General features: G+C 41.5%; 2 protein-coding genes across 10 annotated transcripts in view; one reads left to right on the forward strand and one right to left on the reverse strand.

Moving 5' to 3' along the window:
- The window catches only part of TBCCD1 (TBCC domain containing 1), a 19648-nt gene extending 17131 nt beyond the window's left edge, over positions 1-2517 (reverse strand). For 4 of the 7 annotated variants that reach the window (XR_012021849.1, XR_012021847.1, XR_012021848.1 and 1 more), the window contains exon 1: positions 2304-2517. The gene's annotated coding sequence lies outside the window, so the exon portion shown is untranslated. Of the gene's footprint in view, positions 1-142; positions 233-2303 lie in introns of those variants that run through there. The other 3 variants (XR_012021850.1, XM_072807748.1, XM_072807749.1) reach the window with 2 other exon arrangements.
- DNAJB11 (DnaJ heat shock protein family (Hsp40) member B11) lies at positions 322-19936 on the forward strand. Of its 3 annotated transcripts, XM_072807753.1 has the most exons (12): positions 322-466; positions 1130-1203; positions 2264-2548; positions 5675-5831; positions 9616-9713; positions 11653-11785; positions 15249-15391; positions 16204-16286; positions 17004-17061; positions 18184-18295; positions 18585-18744; positions 19486-19936. In XM_072807753.1, the coding sequence occupies exons 3-12, from the start codon at positions 2520-2522 to the stop codon at positions 19548-19550; spliced, it is 1038 nt and encodes a 345-aa protein (XP_072663854.1). In that variant the 5' UTR covers positions 322-466; positions 1130-1203; positions 2264-2519; the 3' UTR covers positions 19551-19936. The 3 variants fall into 3 exon arrangements, with proteins under 3 accessions (XP_072663854.1, XP_072663853.1, XP_072663852.1); XM_072807752.1 differs by lacking the exons at positions 1130-1203; positions 2264-2548 and having other exon boundaries at positions 423-466; XM_072807751.1 differs by lacking the exons at positions 322-466; positions 1130-1203; positions 2264-2548 and adding an exon at positions 2869-3154.
- The last annotated feature ends 1141 nt before the right edge of the window (positions 19937-21077 follow it).

Consider the following 21077-nt stretch of genomic DNA (forward strand, 5'->3'; position numbering starts at 1 on the left):
CTCCGCCGCTGTCCGTGTCCGAGTCCGGGCCGCACGAGCCCCCCGGCCGGACCGACACCTGGGAGGCCCCAGCCGGCAGGCTCCGTGGCGGACCCGACACCGGGCGACCCAAAGGGCAGCCTCCCCGGCCCGCCCTCCCTACCTGGCGCCGGCCGGCGCGCGGTTACCTGCGAAGGCAGGGCCCCTCCGCCGCACCCTGCGCGCGCCGCCGCGCCCCGCTCGCCCCGCCCCTCGCCCCTCGCCGGCGCCGCACCCACTGCGCAGGCGCCAGGCCCCGCACCACCGAGAACCGGAGGCCCACGGTGCTAGAGCGGCCGGCCGCTTCTCCCGCGGGCTTGGGAAATTCCGGGCCGAGGTGCTGGGATCTGGAGCCCGACCCGGCTGCAATCTGGTCGGCGCCTTCCACCTCAGGAAAGTAGGCAGTTTTCTATTGCTCTATGCAGCTACGGTCAGCCCACAGCTGCTGGTAAGGTCAGCACGCTTTGATCCGTAGTGTAATGACAATGACGGTTGACAGTGTTTACCACGGGCCGGCCCTGGGTAAAGCACATTTACGTGTATCATCGCAGTCTCTCCAAGTGAAGTGCATTTGCTGTACCGACAAGTAACCTAAGGCATAGAGAGGTGAAAGGAACACAGCCCTCAGGTCACAGCAGCCGCCGTAGAAAGCCAGGTAGCCTAAAGCCAGAGCCCCCAGGGTTATTAGCTCCTTAACAAAAGAACCTGCAGGTAAATTGTTAGCTTTCCCGCCACGTTACCGCTTTCAGGAGCTTCTTGGGATGCCCCCCCCCCCGCAGAAAACACCACGCGTTCCTCGAAGCCTCCATTTAATGATTTTTGGCCATTTCCTGATTTCTTACTTCGTTTATCGCCTCCACAGGTGTGGGAGTTACAAAAATAAATAAGACCGTAAAATGCAATTTAGTTTCTCTTCTAGGTGCCCTCTCTCGTCTAGTAGGCATCTTCCTGAAAGCAGTACCCTTGTCTTCCGCTTACCCCTCTGTAAGAGCCGAGAGTAGATAGGGCTTTGGATTAAACAGATCCTGGGGAGAATTCAAGCTGCGCCACTAAATAGTTCAGTGACCTTGAACAGATTCTGTTACCTCTCTATGCCTTTGTTTTTCGCAAGAGCAATTATCACAGAGCACAGCTGGGTGTCTGGCACAGTGCTAGGCACCAGGATCACAGCAGTGAACAAAATAGGTAAGATCCTTGCTTTCGTAAGTGTATATTTTAATAGGGAGAATAGATAATACATATTAAGAGGGAAAGGGACAATTTCATATTAATAAGTGCTATAAATTTGGGGGGAGGAGGGAGGACCAATGCTGAATTTGATCTGAGGACTCAAGAATAAAAAGCCAGCATAGTTAGATCACGGTCGAAACAACTTTTATTCTGTGGTAGGCTCCGTTCTAAGATGCTGTTCTATTCAGGTATGACCAGACAGTCTAGACCCCTGCTCTCTTGAAACTGTACAGTCCTGTGAGTGTGGGGTGTAAGAATAAGGGACTCAGCAGGAGCTATTTTCGACTGGCTAGTCAGGGAGGTCTTCTCTGAAGTAGTGACATTTCAACTGATCTGAGTGTAAAAAGCAGTCACCCAAGTTAGAAACTAAGGGAAGAGTGCTTCAGGCAAAGAGAATAGCAAGAATAGAGGCCTTAGGGAGGAATGAATTTTGTGTATTCATAAAAAGAAAAAACCAGGTTTGCTGGAACATTCCAAGGAGTATATACTAGGTGAGGGCACAGATCCTATCAGGCTTTAACTATTTTTTCCCCCAGCTTTATGAAAGCACACAGAGTTTTATAAGCTATCATAAAGAGCTGGGGTTTTATTTTAAGTGCAATGACAAGCTATTCGAGGCTTTTGAGTAGGAGAATGACATGGTCTGACACGTTTGCAAAAAATCATGCGGTTGGGGGTCAGGAGTGAACAAGAGTGTAATATATTAAGAGTGGAGGCAGGGAGACCACGTAGGAAGGCTTGCCAGGGGAGAGATGACGTGACCTGGCCTAGAGAGGTAGTGGAGATGTACAGCCGTGGACAGATTGAGGCTATAGTTTAAAAGGAAAGATGTGGATAGAGGATATAGGGGCGGAATCAAGGAAGATACCTAGAATTTTGTCATGAACAAGTAGGTGGGGGGAATCAAAGAGTTCTACACTGCGTGCCTGCTGTGCTAGACAGTTTACAGCTTTTCTCCCATTAAATTTCACAACACTGCCAGTAAAATGTTTTGCCCTCGGGTTTGTAAATGAAGCTTAGGCTTGACGGGGGCAAGGGAAGGAGGATGTTCTCACCGCTAAGAAGTGATGGAAGCTGAATCCGAATCTAAGTCTGTCTGCCCCCACGGCCTCTTCTCCGTGCAAACCGAGGCAATTTTCTTCGGGGCTTGTTCCAAGAGGATAAAGTAAGATCTCTTAAGCCGTGCGTCCGCCCCACCGTTGGCGCAGAGTAGTTGTCCCCGCCCATTTCTCCGGTGACCCTTTGCTCCCGCACCCAGCGTAAAGCTCCGGATGAATGAAATTCCCAGACTCGTCACCAGGTAAGTCCTCCCTCCCGTAATTGGTCAGTGCTGGAGGAGGAGCCTCGTGATTGGTGGAGAGCCCGAGGTGGGCGGGGAGGGGCGGGACTCCTGGACCCCACCGCCTTTTTACGCAGTTTTCCGCGACTCGTGGCTACCGGGGCCGAGCGGAAGCCCGCGGCGGCGCGTCTCTCTGACGTTTCCTCCTCTAATTGGCCCGGAGCTGCGGCTGCAATTCGGAGGCCTAACTGGCCGGCCGCGCCGCCTCGGAGGTGAAGTGTACCGCGCTGATTGGCTGCGCGGCGCCGGCCGCGTGTGATGTCCCGAGCAGCGATTGGCTCTCGCCGGCTGCGGGGCTTCTCTCCCGGGGACTCGGGACTCCCGGGAAGTGGACTGGCCGAGGAGGGGGCGAGCTCGCCGTCGCTCGGGACCGAGGGGTGACCCCGGGGAGAGGCGGCCTCTGGGCACCGGGCGGGGGGTGGGGGGCCGGTGAGCCGACGCGGCGGCGGGGCGGAGCGCGTGGGCGAGGGGCCGGCACGGAGGCGGGCGCCGAGAGACCATGGCCCCGCAGAACCTGGGCACCCTCTGCCTGTTGCTGCTGTACCTCCTCGGGGCCGCGATCGCCGGGTGAGGACCGGGCGCCCGCGGGCACGGGGCCGGTGGGTCGGTGCGTCTGGGCTGCGGGAGGAGGGGGTGTGCGGGGCGGCGGAGAGGGGCGCAGGGCCGGAGGCCCTTCCAGCGGGATGTGGATGCGGTGCGGGACGGCCCGTGGGGGGGGGGGGGGGCGCGGGGTGCTGCTGAGCCGAAGAGGAGGACCGGGTACGTGGACAGCCCGCAACAAGCCCCTGGGCGGGGGGGGGGGGGGGGGGCGGTGCTGCGAGGCTGAGCGAGCAAGGGAGAACAGGTAGGGGAGCCATGCCGGGGCCGAAGGAAATGGGATGGAGGCAGCGAGGCGGGCCCTGGAGAGTGCTTGTCCTTCCTGGCTCCTGGCGATAACGGAGCCTTAGCTGCCCTCCTGCTTCACGGCCTCTCCATGGCACGTTCCTGAGAAGCCTCCTAATCTCAGGAACAGGAAGGGCATTTCACCGACAGACAGCGAGCTGGCATTCAAGACCCCGCATCCCCACCCCACCTGCGAGTTTCGTGACTCTGAGTTCTCATCTGTATCATGAAGATAATAAGGTGCCCCCCTCCCCCGTACAAAGGGAGTAGGAAGGACCACCTGAACCCTCAGGGATGCGTGCAGCCTTTTAGATCTACGATCCTAAAGCTCGGTGACCGCAGGATATGACGTGCCGGGCTCACATTTGAGTATATGGGGGAAACAGTGAAGTCTTAGCTTCTAACAATTCCTAAGTTTCCCTCACTGTAGGGGATGCTACTTAGCAAAGCTTTAAACTTCAAAGCGCTTGTTATTTCTTAAAAGTGTTCTTTTCCCCCCGTGCTTATATGCTTAAACTTTGTTGTCATTTTTTTTTCTGGTGAAACATTTTAAATTGCTAAATAATAATAATAATGATTTCTTCTAGGTAATGCTTTATTGTTTTTTTTTAGTATGTTTTTGTTAGTACTTCACTTAAAGCAACACATACATACCCTAAGATATGGGTCAGTCTGAGTATTGTTAATTCTGTAGCTTTAAACGCCAGCCTTTTTATAGAGAAGTCTTTGGGGAACTGTAACATTGATGCTGAACTATGCCAGCTCTCTTTTCCCTGATTATTCTGGACTGTTACTGACCCATTTTTATATTAAGCATATTCTAAGTAAGCCTCATTCTTTAAACAGCTCTTTTGTTATTAATTTTGGTGAACCTTTTGATTTATTTAGTCCCTTGTCTCTAGATCTTAGGGGTGTTTGCAGATTTGGGGGGGGGGATGGGGAGGATAAAACGTCTAATTAATTCTCATTGGGGATGATAATTTTACAGACTTAGACCTGAAATGATTATATGACTTTCCAAAGTGCAACAAAGAACTTATGAAATCATTTTTTCCATGTTCTGTCATATATCACTTGGCACCTCAATGCATTTTATCCCCATTGCATTTTAAAGTCACCATCACTACTGTAGTAGTGTGTCCATTGTGGACAACTTTCCCATTCCCTGTGTTGAGAAATGCATTTTCAGAATAATTTTTTTTTCAGAATAATTTTTGATGGCTAAAATGACTCTGGCAAAAGGAGTAGGTTTTTGTGAGCATGCTTATTTATTCATTTCATTCAGTAAATATTTATTGGTGTCTTCTATGGGCTACAGTCCCTACCCTTGAAGTTTATTATGGTCTGTTTTATGCATTGGCCCTTCTTGCAAATACTCCTTTTATAATTACTTTAGCAGAGTCCCTTGCAAGGAGGTCAGTGAATCTGTACCTTATCTCCCTGCTCATGCTGTATGCATATTTGTAGCTGCTGAGACTTACAGGCTTCTGCATATGGGCTTCAGCAGCTGTCTATAATTACGACTTGACCAAGACAAACCAGTATAGCCACTAAAAATGACTGCAAGATTGATATTTTCTCTCACTTTTAGCAAAAAACACCACAACTCCTACATCCAGGTAGAGGTTATTCTTTCTCAGAGTTCTTAACTGGATTTTGGCTTAACTTCTATGTTAACCTCTGAAGTTAATTTCAGTTGCTTCATGTTTAACATTCTAAACAAAGCTACGGTTAGAACTTTTACATGATGTGATCTTTTTGAATAAAGAAAATCATCCTTTGGTTATTATTTGACCTTTGGACATAGCCAGAAGTCATTTGAAGTCACTAATAGAGGGAAGGAAAAAAGAGAGAGTTAATTCGATTGTACAGTTACTGGTTGAAAATAACATGTGACCATAAATAAGGAAATAGTTCTCTTGTCTGAAAGGGTCTAAGAGAAGTATGCCACAGATGTTTTGAATAATTGTAGCAAAGTTCAAAAAGTTCATGGCCTCTCATTGTGATTACTTCAATATGTAAGATTCCTTACAAATTCTGACGGGCTCTTTTTAGTCATTCTTTTTTGTGTGTCACATGTATGCCTTCATTTTCCTACCTCTTTGCTCATATACAAACCTAAAAGCAAAGGAAAAAAATTTCACTTTTAAAAACATACTGTAGAACTCTTTAATGAAGTACCCTCTCCCCCTCCCTATTCCCTAGGCGAGATTTCTATAAGATCTTGGGGGTGCCTCGCAGCGCCTCTATAAAAGACATTAAAAAGGCCTACAGGAAACTAGCCCTGCAGCTTCATCCTGACCGGAACCCGGATGACCCACGAGCTCAGGAGAAATTCCAGGACCTAGGTGCTGCTTATGAGGTGAGTCAGGAAAAAGGATGAAGTACGAACAAAATCTACAGATAGAGCAAAGGCCATGTAACACAGAGTAACACTCCTTTCTTTCAGGTCACTTTTTAAAAAAAATAGGCTACAGATAAAAATAAGAGTAGTGCTTGCTGCTACATTGCATATTAACATTAGCATATGCCATTTCCTAATTTTTTCGTATTTTTGTTTTTTTAAGGAGAGTAAGGTTGAAAAAGATGAAAAAAAGAAAGATTGAAAGATTAATGAGTAGGTTGATCATCAGTCAGTTTGGGAGCTAGAGCCGGAAATAGAAACAAAATCTAAATGAGGATTGCAAATCCACATGCCTGCAATGGGACACAGAACATGCAGGGCAGTTATGAGATAAAACATGACAGTGGATCTTCTACCTCCATGTTGGGAATCAACAGGGATTGATGAGGACTGTGACAAACTGAAGTCTTCTTACCCTTTCTCAAGGGGACAGCTGTTACTCAACCCCAGCTAGTCTTTGACATGTAGAAATGGAAACACAGTATTGCCAGATCGTGTAATTTTTCAAGAGAAGTGGAAATGCAGATTTTTATGTAATTCTTTTGATTGGAAAATGTTGGTAACTAATTCAATTTAAAATTTTCTTTTTTGTGCAGATCAAACAAAACACAGCAACAGTTTACAATTTGCAGCCTCTAATCAGGAGATGAAGACGCTTTCATTAATATCATCTCATTTAATCTGCACTAGGATACCATGAAATATAGTAGAGCTGGACATATTCTCAATTTCTTTTTTTTTCATTTTTACTAACACCGAGGAATATTTATTGAATGCTTAATAAATTACTTACTATTTTGAAAACTGTTACACACAGACTCCTTCAACACTATGGGAAAAAATTTTACAAATAAGTTCTGATAATCTTGCATTTGTTAGGAGTTAGCTTTTTTCATGTGTTGCAATTCACTTTTCCTCTAGAAATAGAATAAGAGATCGGGGTGGGGGAGGGGTTCCAGCCTTAGTGAGATGTAATTGACAAAATTATAGAATGTTTAAAGTGTACATCATGATGTGATATATATAGACATTGTGAAAGGACACTGCCCATGTAATTAACACATCTAGCACTTTTCTTGTCTCTTTATGATGTGAACATTTAAGTTCTGCTTTCTTAGCACATTTCAGGTATACATTACAGTGTTACCACTGTAGTGATAACATTCCATTTTCTGAAAGGGCACAGGTAAAATAATTTAACTCTGAAAGTTTTGGAGCTAAAACTTCTGAATTCAAGTTAAATCCCTGGTTAGTGAGAAGGCTGGAAACAAATCTGAAAAATATTTTTAGTGGGAAAAAGCTGAAAGGAAGGGAAGGGGTCCCAAAGCCTAAAGAATCCACCAAACTAAAACAATGATTTATAGAGAGCGATCTAGAGCTAATGGAGTCCCCCTTCTATTGATGCCTTCAAAGATCCCATAGGATGGAAATTTCTAACCTGGAGCCCACAAATAAATTTGAGAGTGTTGGTGGACTCTTAAATTATATGTAACATTTTGGTTCTTATTGATAATATGGAAACCATATTTTGCACTATTTTTCCCATAAATATTCCCATTGTTTGCTAGGAACTGAAAATATTTTTTAGGGAAGCTGTTGCTTAGAATTTGCCATCTTCTTTAAAGAGTCTACCATGTTGGGGCGCCTTGGTGGCTTAGTTGGTTGAGTATCTAACTATGGATTTCGGCTCAGGTCATAACCTCAGGGTCATTGGATGGAGCCCTGTATTGGGCTTCAGGCTGAGTGTGGAGCCTGCTTGAGATTCTCTCCCTCTGCCCCTCACCCACCACTTACAAATTCACTCACTCTCTCTGTCTCTAAAGAAATAAGTGTCTCCCATGCTGTTTAGCTATGACCTAAGCAGGCTATACATAAATCATTCATGAGATTGCAGTTTATTTAACTCGAAGAACCTTTCTAGTCACTGGTTCAAATTTTCTTTTTTCTTTGTATTACTCACTTCATTGCCTTGGTCCTTAGATAAATTAGTGTTCACGAATCAAAATCCCAGTTGAGTCTTTTGTGAATACAAATCTGTCTTTTCTACTGAGCTGGGATTACTGCTGGCATTTTAATTAGTTGAGACTTTGGGTTGATTGACCAATCAACTAAGAACCTTTATTTTCTTTTGAAAATAAAATAGTTTCTAAGACCATGGAATAAAATTGCATTCCTTGGACAGAAGAAAACTGAAAAGGAAGTGAATTATAATAGATAACTTTAAGGGTAGTTTTGAGAGGGTTATGAGAGAAGCCTCTGCTGCCCATAAAGAGGCTGACTTTAAAATAGTCTTGGTTTAGGGGTTTTGAAGTGGTGTTTCTTATAGACCCAAATGTGGGGTTCATTTCTTTGCAAGACAAGAGCCCAAGAGACTTGAAAGTAAAAATATTGGAAATCCAGATCACATAATAATGAGTTTGAGGCTTTTGTTTTTAAAGTTAACTCTGCCCATTTCTACTTCCCTCAAGTAGCTAATTTTTTTTTTTTTTTTTTTTAGGATATTTACCCAAACACTCCTTTCACATGAACAATTATGCCTTTAGTCAAGTAACCCATTTGTCTTTGCTTTTAAGAATGTTCTCTTTCATACACTCACTTTCTTGTAACATTTAAGATAAATTTAGAAAAATAAAATTTTTTCGGGGCTCTTTACACATTATTCAGCCCCGAGCCAAAAGCGTATCCTGTTTATATATGCCAGGCAAGTCTTCCCTTTCTTTTGCTGAGCAACAAGCCCCATCGTACTTATAACCTCTCTTTTCCTGAGCCAGTGCAAGTATGGGTTTGAAATAACTTGCCTTCAATCTGCTGTCTAAATAGAGTTTTAAAATAACAAATTAGGAATAAAGTTATTTAGTTGTCAAAATTGTATGTGTGTATATACTTCAGATTTCTCTAAATAGATGGGAAGCCTTTACTTTTTTTTGGCATGTTGAAAGACTTTAAAGAGTATGGAAGCTTATTTTGTTTCTATATTCTTCAGTATTTTATATGGAATGGGCCCAATTTTTTCAAGCTGTGAAATTGACCTTGAGCAGTCTTCATAGAGCAGTGAATTTTTTTTCCCCACTCTCTGCAATTCAGACTCAAAATTACAAACTTAAACATATATATAGTAGATAGCATTCTTCTACAGGTGAATTTCTACATACCCCCAAAATAGAGAAGGGAATATGAAAGTATAGTATAGACCTTTCTGAAGGGCCTATCATTTGATTCCCTTGACCTGTCAGTCTCCTAATGTGTATAGGGGATAGGGGTCCATATGGTAGGGACAAGTAGGCCTAAGCAGAAGATTTTACTGCATCATTAATTACAATCTGTCCTATCATATCATAATCTATGGTTCAGAGAGATACTGTGTCATAGAGGTGAACAGCACAAGCACAAGAATTAAACTGCATGGGAAATAAACCTGATGAATTCATCTCACCTCTTCCCTGTTGTTGCCCTCCCCTTCATAGCCACATTGCTAATCTCAGATATGATTTTTATCTGACTAGGTGAATTTTGATAAATTTAAATTAAAGACATGAATTGAGCAACTGGAAGTTCCAAAATGAACAGTGCATTGAAGAATTTAGTCTGCTAAAGCAAATATATACAGCCTTAATACCACACAGAATGAAAACTACATTTCACAAAAGTCTTATCAGAGTTTTAAAAACCCTTAAATGTGCATGTATCTTAATTGCATTATTACTAACTCGTGATCTTTTCTTCCACTGGCTTTTGTCCCCAGGTTCTGTCAGATAGTGAGAAACGAAAACAGTATGATACTTACGGTGAAGAGGGATTAAAAGATGGTCATCAGAGCTCCCATGGAGACATTTTTTCACAGTGAGTAATTTGCCCATCTGTAAAGTGTTAGTGTCTGAGAATAGGTCATCGGATGCTTATTAGAGATTTATCCTTGCTCCCTTGTTGAGAAGCTTTTGATGAAGAGTACAGCTCAACTGATTCTTGACCAAAAGGTTAATCATCCTCTTCCCTGCAGGAATACACTCTTCTATTTTCATAAAGCTCCAAAATAGACAGGTAGCACTGAAAATGCTTCCATCCAGCCAATTGTATCAATCAAATTGACCCTGACAATGTTGGGGGCCCTATGTGTTGGAAACTACTATATATTGTCTCTTCACTGTCTTAAAATCTGCAAACTGTTAATGCATAAAATTATTCTTATAAGCAGAGAGAGAGAGAAATTCCTATTCCCATACCCAGAACTGCCTCTTTTTCATTATATCAACAAGAGTGTGGCAAATATGGTAATCAGCATTGGTAGAAGGAATTAGGGTAGAGGCTCTTTTGCTCCAGTTGTGCATGGCTTTCTGGGAGTGCTAAATGACTGGAATAATAATACACACCTTTCCCTCACACCCTTTGAACCCCTCTTTGTTGAGCATTTGAATATCTGTATGCACTGATGATGCCATAAGATCTTAATCTGGGGTTCCAAATCAAGTTATAAACAAAAAATGTGAGTATGCTTTTGTATGGGTAGAGGGTTTATTGCTTTCTTCAGATTCTTAAAGGGTTTTGTGAATCCTTTCCCAAAGGAAGTAAGAATCACTGTTGCATACAGTAGTTTCCCTCATTTAGTATTTGGGGGAGACAGTAGATTTTTTCAGGACTTGTAAAGATTTGTGAATAATATGATTAGGAAATCCTTCTTTTCCCTAGGATCAATTTGGTTGTTTTAGCCTACTAAGGAAGTGTCCTCTTCCCCTTGGCTATGAGAAGCAATATGTAGGGATACCAGACAGAAAGAAAGCTCCATCTGTACTCTACCCCCACCTCCTGAAAATCCTCCCTCTCTGTTTTTAAGATTCAGGAAATCCATTCACCAAGATTGGTTGGTGGGTGAGAAGGAGTTACTTAGTTGTCATCATTATGCTAACATCCGAGGTTTCTTTTTTTTTTTTTTAGGATGTTATTTATTTATTCATGAGAGACAGAGAGAGAGAGAGAGAGAGAGAGAGAGAGGCAGAGACACAGGCAGAGGGAGAAGCAGGCTCCATGCGGGGAGCCTGACATGGGACTGGATCCTGGGTCTTCAGGATCACACCCTGGGCTGAAGGCAGCGCTAAACCGCTGAGCCACCCGGGCTGCCCACATCTGAGGTTTCTTAACATCGAAAATTAACGTCAGGATTAGAACACTTGAACATTTGAAGGGCATTGTTTGTATTAATTCAAAGTGATGCTTTTATAACTTACAAAAATTGATTTTGATTTTGTAGAGAACAGAACTTCCTTTATCTTAAGGTCCAAAATTCTACTAAGGCTGATGCTTTTTTAGCTTACTTAATTATATAACCAAGAGTTTTTTTACAGAACATAGCTTCTTTAACTAAAGCTAGTTTCTGAATATACAAAGTGAATAATACAAATGTTCAAAATTATCATGAAAGTCAGCATTACATGAGTTTATATGTGCCCTTTCTCAGTAAGGCCATTATATCCTGATATTCCTTGATATTAAAACAGATTATTATTTCATTGATTAAGCCCAACTTTGAATTCATTGGCACACTGTATATGTGCACTGTAATATGTATCCGGATAATATTTATTAAAAATTTTTTGTGGCAGAGGGCAATATAATTAATATTGTATAAATTTAAATTGCATATTATGTATGACTCCAATGTATTAAAAATGTCAGTTTTTATCCAGTATATTGGTAGGACATAATATTGTATCCATGTGAAGAAAACTAAATAATTGAAGACGTGAACTCTGCTTTCTTTTCTTGATGATTTTACACTTATTCACAGCTTCTTTGGAGATTTTGGTTTCATGTTTGGAGGAACCCCTCGTCAGCAAGACAGAAATATTCCAAGAGGCAGTGATATTATTGTAGATCTAGAAGTCACTTTGGAAGAAGTATATGCAGGAAATTTTGTGGAAGTAAGTTCAAACAATACAGCTATTCATAATAACTTCCAGAACTTGTTCCTTTGACTAAAAACAAGAAATTTCTGAGTGCCTTCTCTGTCTTTTGGGAGTCGGGAGAGTGATCAGATGGATGTGTCAGTTTGAGTTAATCCTAGTCCTTGGTTTATGATACAGAGTTAACTGTTTCATGAACTCACCACCCAGTCCAGGAACTACAATAAAACTACCACTTACATCTACCCACATGCTACTTCTCTGTTCCATTCCTGTCTCACTTCAGAGCTAGCTACTGTCCTAAGTTTTGTCTTTACTGTTCCCTTGCCACTGTTCTTTGTTTGTTCTATTACATGTGTACAAATACCTGAATAATATATTGTTGTATTTTTATTGTTTTTGGCTTTGTAAAAATACTATCATACCATACATTATCTTCTGGGACTGGCTTTTTTCACTCACTATTATGTTACCAAGATCGGTAGGTGTTGCTGTAGCTAAAATTCTGCTAAATAGAATTTTACTCTGAGCACATTGTATCAGTAGGCATGTAGGTTATTTCCAGGTTGGTTTGTTTGTTTTTCACTTCCTAATAGTGCTTTTTGAACATTCTTGTACATATAACTAGGTACATGTGAGCAAGAGTTTCTCTTGGGTGCATATACAAAAGAGTGGAATTCATGGGTAATGGAAACCAATGTTCATTTGTACAAGATAATTCTATATTGTTTTCTCAATTGATTAGTACTAGCACTTCTACTAGAGATCTTATAGATTGGCTACCTCTCTAAAACTGAAATGTGAAACTTCTCAACTTTTGCCTATCAAGTGGGCAGAAATATCATTTCATTGTGGCCTTGATTTGCATTTTCTCAGTTCATAATTAGGATAAACACCTTCATATGTTTAGTGGCCGTATTTATTTCCTCTCTTGTGAAATGTCCGTATTTTGCGCATATTTTTTTGTCCTTATCGATTTCTAAGAATAGTTTATTTTTATTAACTTTTATTGGCAATAAGTGATACAAATGTAGCCAGTTTATAACTTGTGTTTTCATTATATTGAAGATTTATTTAAAATGAACAGAAGTCATTAATTTTAGCATGGCCAAATATATCAGTCTTTTCTTTTATGCTTAGTTTTTGTGTCTTTTTTTTTTTTTTTTAAAGATTCATTTATTTATTCATGAGAGACACAGAGAGAGAATGTGGCAGAGACCTAGGCAGAGGGAGAAGCAGGCTCCCCACAGGGAGCCTGATATGGGACTGAATCCTGGATCCCAGGATCACGCTTGAGTTGAAGGCAGAAGCTTAACTGCTGAGCCACCCAGGCGCCCCTGTGTCTTGTTTAAGAAATTTGTTTCTGCCCTAAAATCAGAAAACAAGTCACCTATATTTTCTACTAAAACTTTGGGATCTTTTCATTTGAGGTTATTTCTCTTTTTTTAGTTCTGGAAAATTTATATCCCATTATTTTTGCAAATATATAGTCCTCTTCATTGACATTTCTCCATCTATCTGCTCATAACTTTCTTTTAAATATTAAAAACACAATACAAAACCATTCTAGTTGTTTAGCCTTCCCTGCTTCCTTCTAGGAGAGTGCCTTATTTTGGACTTCTGGCTCACAACAGTTTTCAATTATGTCCATCCCAATAGTCTCCCATTGGCTGTGTTTTTATTTCAACTCATATCTTTGTATATAATATCTCTACTGGATCTTTACATTATTTCTTATATTATTGCTAATGTCCTCCCTTATCTCCTTAAATGTAACTATGCTTATTGGTCTTTCTCCTCTAATACATTTGCTTAAAATTTATATATTTTATCTATTTGTTGCCTTTTCTGGAAAGTGGGGGACATATATGTAGTTGGACTCCGCAGGTGTCTAGATGTTTCTTTGGACTTTGAGCTCATATTTCCCCCATGGATATCAGCAACTCTCTTTCCAGAGGAGAGCGTTTGGGGGCAAGCCCTTGCATAGTGGTTTTATTTGTGTTCTTGGAGGTTTTTTTGGTCTTGTTTGGTGTATGCAGTCTGTTGTTTTGGAGGAGAGAGGCCAGATAGTGCTTGTCCCAAGGCGATTCATGAGAGAGATGAGAGCAGAACTTCAACTGCTTTTCTCTAGCATCTCTTCAGTGGCCCCCACTAGCTGCAGCCGCCCCATGTTGTAGCCTCCACATTATACACATGCTGGTTCAAAACAGCCTTCTGGCTCTGGAGTTTTCCCACAAATTGTGTGTTATAATTATTGCTTCTTGGAATCCATGTTTTCTTTTAGTTTTTCCAGGATTTTGGAGGAGAAAGCCAGTAGCCCATGCATAGCTACCAACTAGACAAGAAGCATTTTCTTTAGTTGTGTTTTTGCTCTGAATAGTTGAACGAAGAAGACTGGACAGTTACAGAAGATGCACTGGCTTCTAATACTGTGGTTTGGTCTGAAGGATGGGGAAAGGGCACTGAAAGTATTCGTTCTATCTCTCTTTCAAAAGCAAGATAGGTTGTTGAGGTGGGAGAAAAGAGGTGAGCCTAATTAATTCCCACATTCCCTCCAGACCTTGGTCATGTTCTTGAACCTTCTGTTTCTTAATTACTTCCCCTGCAAAATGGAGACCGTAACAGATCTACTTCATGAGGTTGTTATGAGTATCAGACAAGTTCGTATATGTAAAAGTGATCAGAGCCTTGCTTGGTGCTCAGAGTAAGTCCTATCGAGGGTCTCTTCTACTCTTACTGTCGTCATTTATTCCATTGACCTAGGCTTCCATATATTGGTAGGCTTTAAGGGGTTTCTCTGGCAAGCATTTGCATCATCCTATTGCATGAACTCATGCGTTGTGATCAGGTGTTTGACTAATGAAGCAGGCAAAAACCAGGAACACATTTCTTCATGCAGATTGGTTCACACAAACCTTGAGGGATCAGCATGTTTGGTTGCAAGCAATTACAAAGAGGTGATCATTGTATCCCTTACGTGTTAGGTGTCTGAATTGAGATAGCAGTGGGAAACAGTCCTGGATCAAGTTGCCCGAAACAAGGAAGTGTTTTCATTAGATTTATCATAGCTAATTGTATGGTGACAGCTAAGACCAGCTTTCAAATGCCATAGTGGTTCTTCAGGGGTTGTGCTTCGTACAGCTCAGATTTCTTAAAAAATAGCAATTCTGTGAACTGCTTTAACTCAGGCATGGTTAGTTGTGCCTTAGAGATGCCGATATCATATGTATTATTTTACAGTTCTCTTCTTACTCCGCTCTCTTCTCCAGCTCCAGAATTTGAGCCATTGAAGTATCTGCTTTATTCTTATAGAGGCTGATTTGTGACTCCACAAAGGCTTCTGTCAGCTTTAGGTTTTCTGGGGGGTAGCTTGCCAGAGGAGGGAAGTTCCAGCTCCGGCATGTGGGCAGCCCTGATCAATTGAGGAGACTAAAGGCTCTTTTACTGAGAGAGAAGCTGATGTTGTTTATGTACTTCTCAGGTAGTTAGAAACAAACCCGTGGCAAGACAGGCTCCAGGCAAACGAAAATGCAACTGCCGGCAGGAGATGCGGACTACCCAGCTGGGCCCAGGGCGCTTCCAGATGACCCAGGAGGTGGTCTGTGACGAGTGCCCTAATGTCAAGTAAGTGGAGCACCTTCTTTGTTCTACCAAGAGACACTTTCATCATCTCACTTGTCTGATAAATGCTAATGGTCCATACCGAGATTTACTTCCCCAATCTCCCAACACCTTTCTCTCACTCTCTCTCATGCTCCACCTCTAGAGGACAGAGCGAAGACATGTACCTTTTTATTTTTCCAGAAGTATTTCTTCTAAATATCTCCTTCTGTGTTTCTGAACTAATAAGCAGTGCCCATTAATTTAATATATCCTGAATATATTTCTCAACTGTCAGTGTTTCATTTTTCCCACTTGGAATATTAGAGCAGTTATATATGTCCAGCTAACATTTCAGATTAGAGAGGTACTATTTGCTGATTATATTATAAACACTACTATTTAATTGAGCCGTATGTTTTATATATATATAAACTAGATCAGTTATTTGTGGGATCAGGAGAAGTATCAGGTAGGATACTTTGCTTCTGATTCCTGTCCTTCCAGGTGCAAATTTACGTAGGTGTTGAGTAGTTTTCTCTGTTATTGATCACTCAGCTCAAAGTACTCAGTCTACTACAGGCTTCTTTAGAAGCCACAGTTACAAGATTATAGAATATATAGTAACTTTGCCCTGGCTGTTGGCATGTACGAGATGTAAATGGATCTCCGATGGCTTTGCCAACCAGAGGTATGGAATAGTCTTTCAAGAAACAACTCTGGAAAAAAAAAAAAAAAAAAAAAAGAAACAACTCTGATAGAACAGAAAAAATTATCTGTATCTGGGATTTGGTCTGTATTTTCATTTTTTTCTCTCTAAATTCTCTTTGTCTCAGACTAGTGAATGAAGAACGAACACTAGAGGTAGAAATAGAACCTGGAGTGAGAGATGGAATGGAGTACCCCTTTATTGGAGAAGGTGAAATACTGATATTGATGTTTTATTGTCATAATTTTCTTTTTTTTTTTTTTTTTTTTATTGTCATAATTTTCTGTTTTCCAGGTGCGTGAGAATTCCAGCCACCCCCACCTCACACCATATCCTAATGGCCATTAGTAAACATGTATATCATTTCCAATACTCTTCGGTCAGTTTTAGGGCACAGAAAGCCTTATATGACCTTCATGGATTTTCACATTAAGCCATAGCATTACAGTTTACCTTTTGAACATCACAGTCAAAAGTTACTATCCAGTAACTTACTGGATATCTAGTAGCCTAAGTTATATCAAAATTTAGAGTGTTCAGACCCTAATGGATTAATTTGAACTCAGTAATGAAAGAAGATATGTAGCTCTGGTTGGCATTAATGAGATGCTCTCAGACCTCACTTTTGAGGTTTCTGAAAAAAAAAAAAAAAGAAAAGAAAATTTAAGACTTAGGTTCAAGAAATCAATCTTTCTTTGGTTCTTTGGTTAGGAAACAGCTCAAGTTATTTATCGCTGTGTCTGAGACACAGATGATCTTCACTAATAATTTGAAACTTGGTATAACCAGTTAGAGACATTGCTCTCACAGGTAGACTTGATAGGCCACACCTAAGGTAGTAGCTTTTAAAAATTCTCCTAAACTACAGGTAGATTTGCAGTGTTCGTCTTGTGTGACTTACGATATACCATCATCTCTTCTGACTAGGTGAGCCTCATGTGGATGGAGAGCCAGGAGACCTGCGGTTCCGAATCAAAGTTGTCAAGTAAGTGATCTGATTTCGGAGGCCTTCTCTTTAGGCCCCGCTTTTCAGATGAGTTGGATTAGAAAGAGATAGATAGCCACCAGGACACTGCTAGGCTTTTCCCTGTGTTTCATGCCCTTCACTACCTAATTGGTCATTTGTAACTACAGCAATACTGAAAATTTGGGGTTGGGGCCCAGGATTGAACTGTTATATATTTACTTGGGACCTACAAATCCAAAAGATGTTGGAAGGAAAGAATTGATAAGACAAGTAAGGAGTTGTAAAAGAGAGACAAACAGGAATGGGACTCAAGGAGAGACCTGAGATTTTGACTGAGCAAGCATGGCACCACAAAGGAATGGAAGGCTTTACATAGAAAGAACCTTCTGTTACATAATATGCAGCTTCTTTTTAGCATGAAATGCTGATTATACAAGAATTTTGCCCAGGACTTAAGCTTTCCTGTTTATTATTTCTCTCTTGTTACCACTTTGGAAAGCAGTGATACTTCTGCTTCTAAGGATTCATTGGAACAATTTTCCTATGTAAATATGGAGAAACATTCCCCCACTGCCTAGGACTTTCCCCTCCTACCACTCTTAATCTCAGAGATCTTTTCCCCAAGTTTCCTTACCTACTTTATCTCTCTCATATCTTCCCAGAAAACCTGGAACATGTGATGTTCCCTGAGTAAACCTGGTACCTTCTCAAGTCCTGGTCTTTGCCAGAATTCCCTCTTACTCCAACCTCACCCTCCCCCATTCCCACCTTATCTGCATCTACAGCTGACCTGGCCTCGAGCCTAGCCTTAGAGACCTTCCCAAATCTGTTCCAATGCCCATCGCCCAGCCCCCACTGCCAGAAGTTGTCTTTCTCTTTTCTATAATATGATTACTTGTAGTTTTAGTTTTACTTATGTGCGTTGCCTTCTGCTGATTTATAAACTCCTTAAGCATAGAATTTAATAAACCTAACACAACTTTTTGGTTTCAATTAACGCTACACACAAAGGAGTGTCTAATAAATGCTCATTGTTTAAAAGAGTGGTATTCATCCTTTACCAAGATTTTTCTTAAAATTTTTGGAACACTTTCCAAAGAAAGATGGGAGTTTTTTATTTTTGCCTTGTTCTATTTTTAGGCACCCAATATTTGAAAGGAGAGGAGATGATTTGTATACAAACGTGACAATCTCACTAGTCGAGTCTCTGGTGGGCTTTGATATGGATATTACTCACTTGGATGGCCACAAGGTAAACAGACCAATTTTCCTGCTTCCCATCCTTTTAAAACCTGTCTTTTTAAAACCTGTCTTTTTAAACCTTTGTGTGGGTGGTTTTAAGATTACGTGTTTTTTCTTTTCCTTTGGAAACCTATTTCTTTGGCTCACAATGTCCTAATGGTGTTTCCCTTGTCCCTTTTTCACCCTTGCTGCTGTACTGAGCTGTGATACGAGCTCTGGACACCAGTGCATGCTAGCAGCAGTGTGTGGTGTTTCAGGAGTACCAGTCCTAGTCCGGTCCATTGCCCTTTGCTTTCTAGGTACATATTTCCCGGGATAAGATCACAAGACCAGGAGCCAAGCTATGGAAGAAAGGAGAAGGGCTCCCCAACTTTGACAACAACAACATCAAGGGCTCTTTGATAATCACTTTTGATGTGGATTTTCCAAAAGAACAGTTAACAGAGGAAGCAAGAGAAGGTGAGAGGTCTAATGAGAAAGAGTGTGTGTGTGTGAGTGTGTGTGTGTGTGGGTGTGTGTGTCGTGTCTGCAGTTTGTGAGTATGAAAACAGTGGTTAGAGATGACAGGCAACAAAAACAAACTCTGGTGACCTTGGGCATCAAACACAGGACCAGGAAATGAACTTGCCTTTCTATAAAAGAGATATTGAAAATCTCATCACCATGTTACAAAAGGCTGGGTGAAGAGGCTTTGGCAACAAGGGTATGTGGCTGTGAGCGTGAATGGGATCACATAAAAACAAATCAGCTGGACCAAACGTTAAAGGGAAGGATATACATTAGAAGGGCTAGAGGTGGCATCAGCAATGGCTACTTGAGGCAAGGGCCCAGTTGGTGCATCCTGAATAGTAGGAGGAAGGAGAATGGTGAAAGAGGTCAGAACTAAAAAGAGGACAAAGAAGAAGGAACGGAAGACAACTGAAGAGCTTGGTTGCCATTTTCTCATTTCTCATTGATAGGGTTTTGTGGGATGTGTGCCTCAGAGACAGAAGGAGATAAGGGGCCGTGCCATCTTGGACATACGTGTGCCCATGGGGGGGGGGGGGATCCACACTCAATGAACTTGAACATGGTTATTTATCTGTTTAACTCGGATCTGTGGTTGTCATAGGGCCTTTTGTGAGCCTCCCCATGAAATCTCTTTAAACTCTAAGCGAAATCCCTTTTTTTTGTTGATGGAATCACTTATTCTTTCTTCAGGTATCAAACAGCTTCTGAACCAAGGATCAGTGCAGAAGGTATACAATGGACTGCAAGGATATTAAGAGTGAATAAAATTGGACTTTGTTTAAAATAAGTGAATCAGCGATATTTATTATCTACAAGGGTTTTTTTGTGTTTTTGTTCTTACTTTCAATATGCAAGTTTGGCTTAATTTGTTTCTCCTAATGATCGTCATGAGATGAATAAGAGGGCTTAAGAATTTGTCCATTTGTGTTGAGAAAAGAATGACCAGCAAAAGGTTTAATAATACCTCTCCCTTTGGGGATTTAAAGTCTGGTGCTGCTGCCTGAGTTTCAAGAATTAAAGCTGCAAGAGGACTCCAGGAGCAAAAGAAACACAATATAAGGGGTCGGAGTTAATTGTTAGCCATTTCATTCAAAATACCAACTGGAGAAGTCTGTTTTTAAATACATTTTGTTGTCATTTTTTTCTTGACTCCTGTTTCTTGTTGGTTTAGCTACATTGTTGTCCTTCCATCTCCATCGGGTAACTTTCTCTTGATCCTCCTAGTGCCCCCCTGGCTTCCTATGGGCTAGTTGGGTTGTCCTCCCATCAGGCAAGATGGACACTCAAACCTGCAAAAGGGCTGAGGTGTGACACGTGCTCTGGACACCAGTGCATGCTAGCAGCGGTGTGTTATATTTCAGGAGTACCAGTCCTAGTCCAGTCCATTGCCCTTTGCTTCTAGGTACATATTTCCTGGGATAAGATCACAAGACCAGGAGCCAAGCTATGGAGGAAAGGAGAAGGGCTCCCCAACTTTGGTAATGAACCAGGCCCGTCACCCCCACACACACACCCAATTAAACACAAATAGTATCTTCTAGAAAGTAGCTTGAAGGAACTGAGTAGATTAGAGATTGGATTACATGAGTCCAGGTTACACAAAGATCTAACTGTCCCTGAGAAAGTATATCTCCTCTCATTTAATTTGGGAATAATCTGATACGGATACTTTACTGTTTATAAAGCACTTCTCATATATACAATCCCAGTTGACCTCCTGATTAAAAAGCCTTTGGTTTGTGTTAGGAACTAGGATTACCACTGGCCCTAGAAAATGTGAATGTGAAGTAGACCTGCAGATTACTTTTGCCTCCCTGAGGGGCCCCTGATTCAGATGGCGCATGACTTAAGTATGTTTTGTTTGACTTTTGAACCTCCTTCACTCTTCTCCCAGCCCATCACACTACTTTTCACATACTCTTGGGCTTCTTGCCTCAGCTAGTGAGCAGTTCAGTAGTGTGGAATAACTTCTGTTGCAGTATGTGTAGAACTACCTTCCTGCCATCTGTAATTCCAGCAGCATTCCTACCTTTGTTCAAGCAGCCAGTACTACTCTTTGCCTTTTTGTTGCATTTTGCCCCTGGTATACAAAAATGAGTGGAAAAAGGAGAAAAAAATGAAAATTTCATCAATTTAGAGCAGTTAAGAACAAGACAAAAAGCAGTGGCACACTTTTAACAGCAATCAGACTTGAGTACAACTGAACTGTGTTCTCTTGTGAAGGAAAAGAACAAAATTAAAAGGCTTATTTGAAATGCTGGAAATCTTAGAATTCAAATGAA

The sequence above is a fragment of the Canis lupus genome, chromosome 31 (genome assembly GCF_048164855.1).
Source record: "Canis lupus baileyi chromosome 31, mCanLup2.hap1, whole genome shotgun sequence".
Taxonomy (NCBI): Eukaryota; Metazoa; Chordata; class Mammalia; order Carnivora; family Canidae; genus Canis; species Canis lupus.

Excerpts from the sequence above, each read along its gene's own strand:
- DNAJB11 (XM_072807751.1), top strand. The coding sequence starts at position 3,087 with ATGGCCCCGCAGAACCTGGGCACCCTCTGCCTGTTGCTGCTGTACCTC. Across the intron at positions 15,392-16,203 it reads GACGAGTGCCCTAATGTCAA|ACTAGTGAATGAAGAACGAA; the intron begins GTAAGTGGAGCA and ends TCTTTGTCTCAG. Across the intron at positions 17,062-18,183 it reads TTCCGAATCAAAGTTGTCAA|GCACCCAATATTTGAAAGGA; the intron begins GTAAGTGATCTG and ends TTCTATTTTTAG.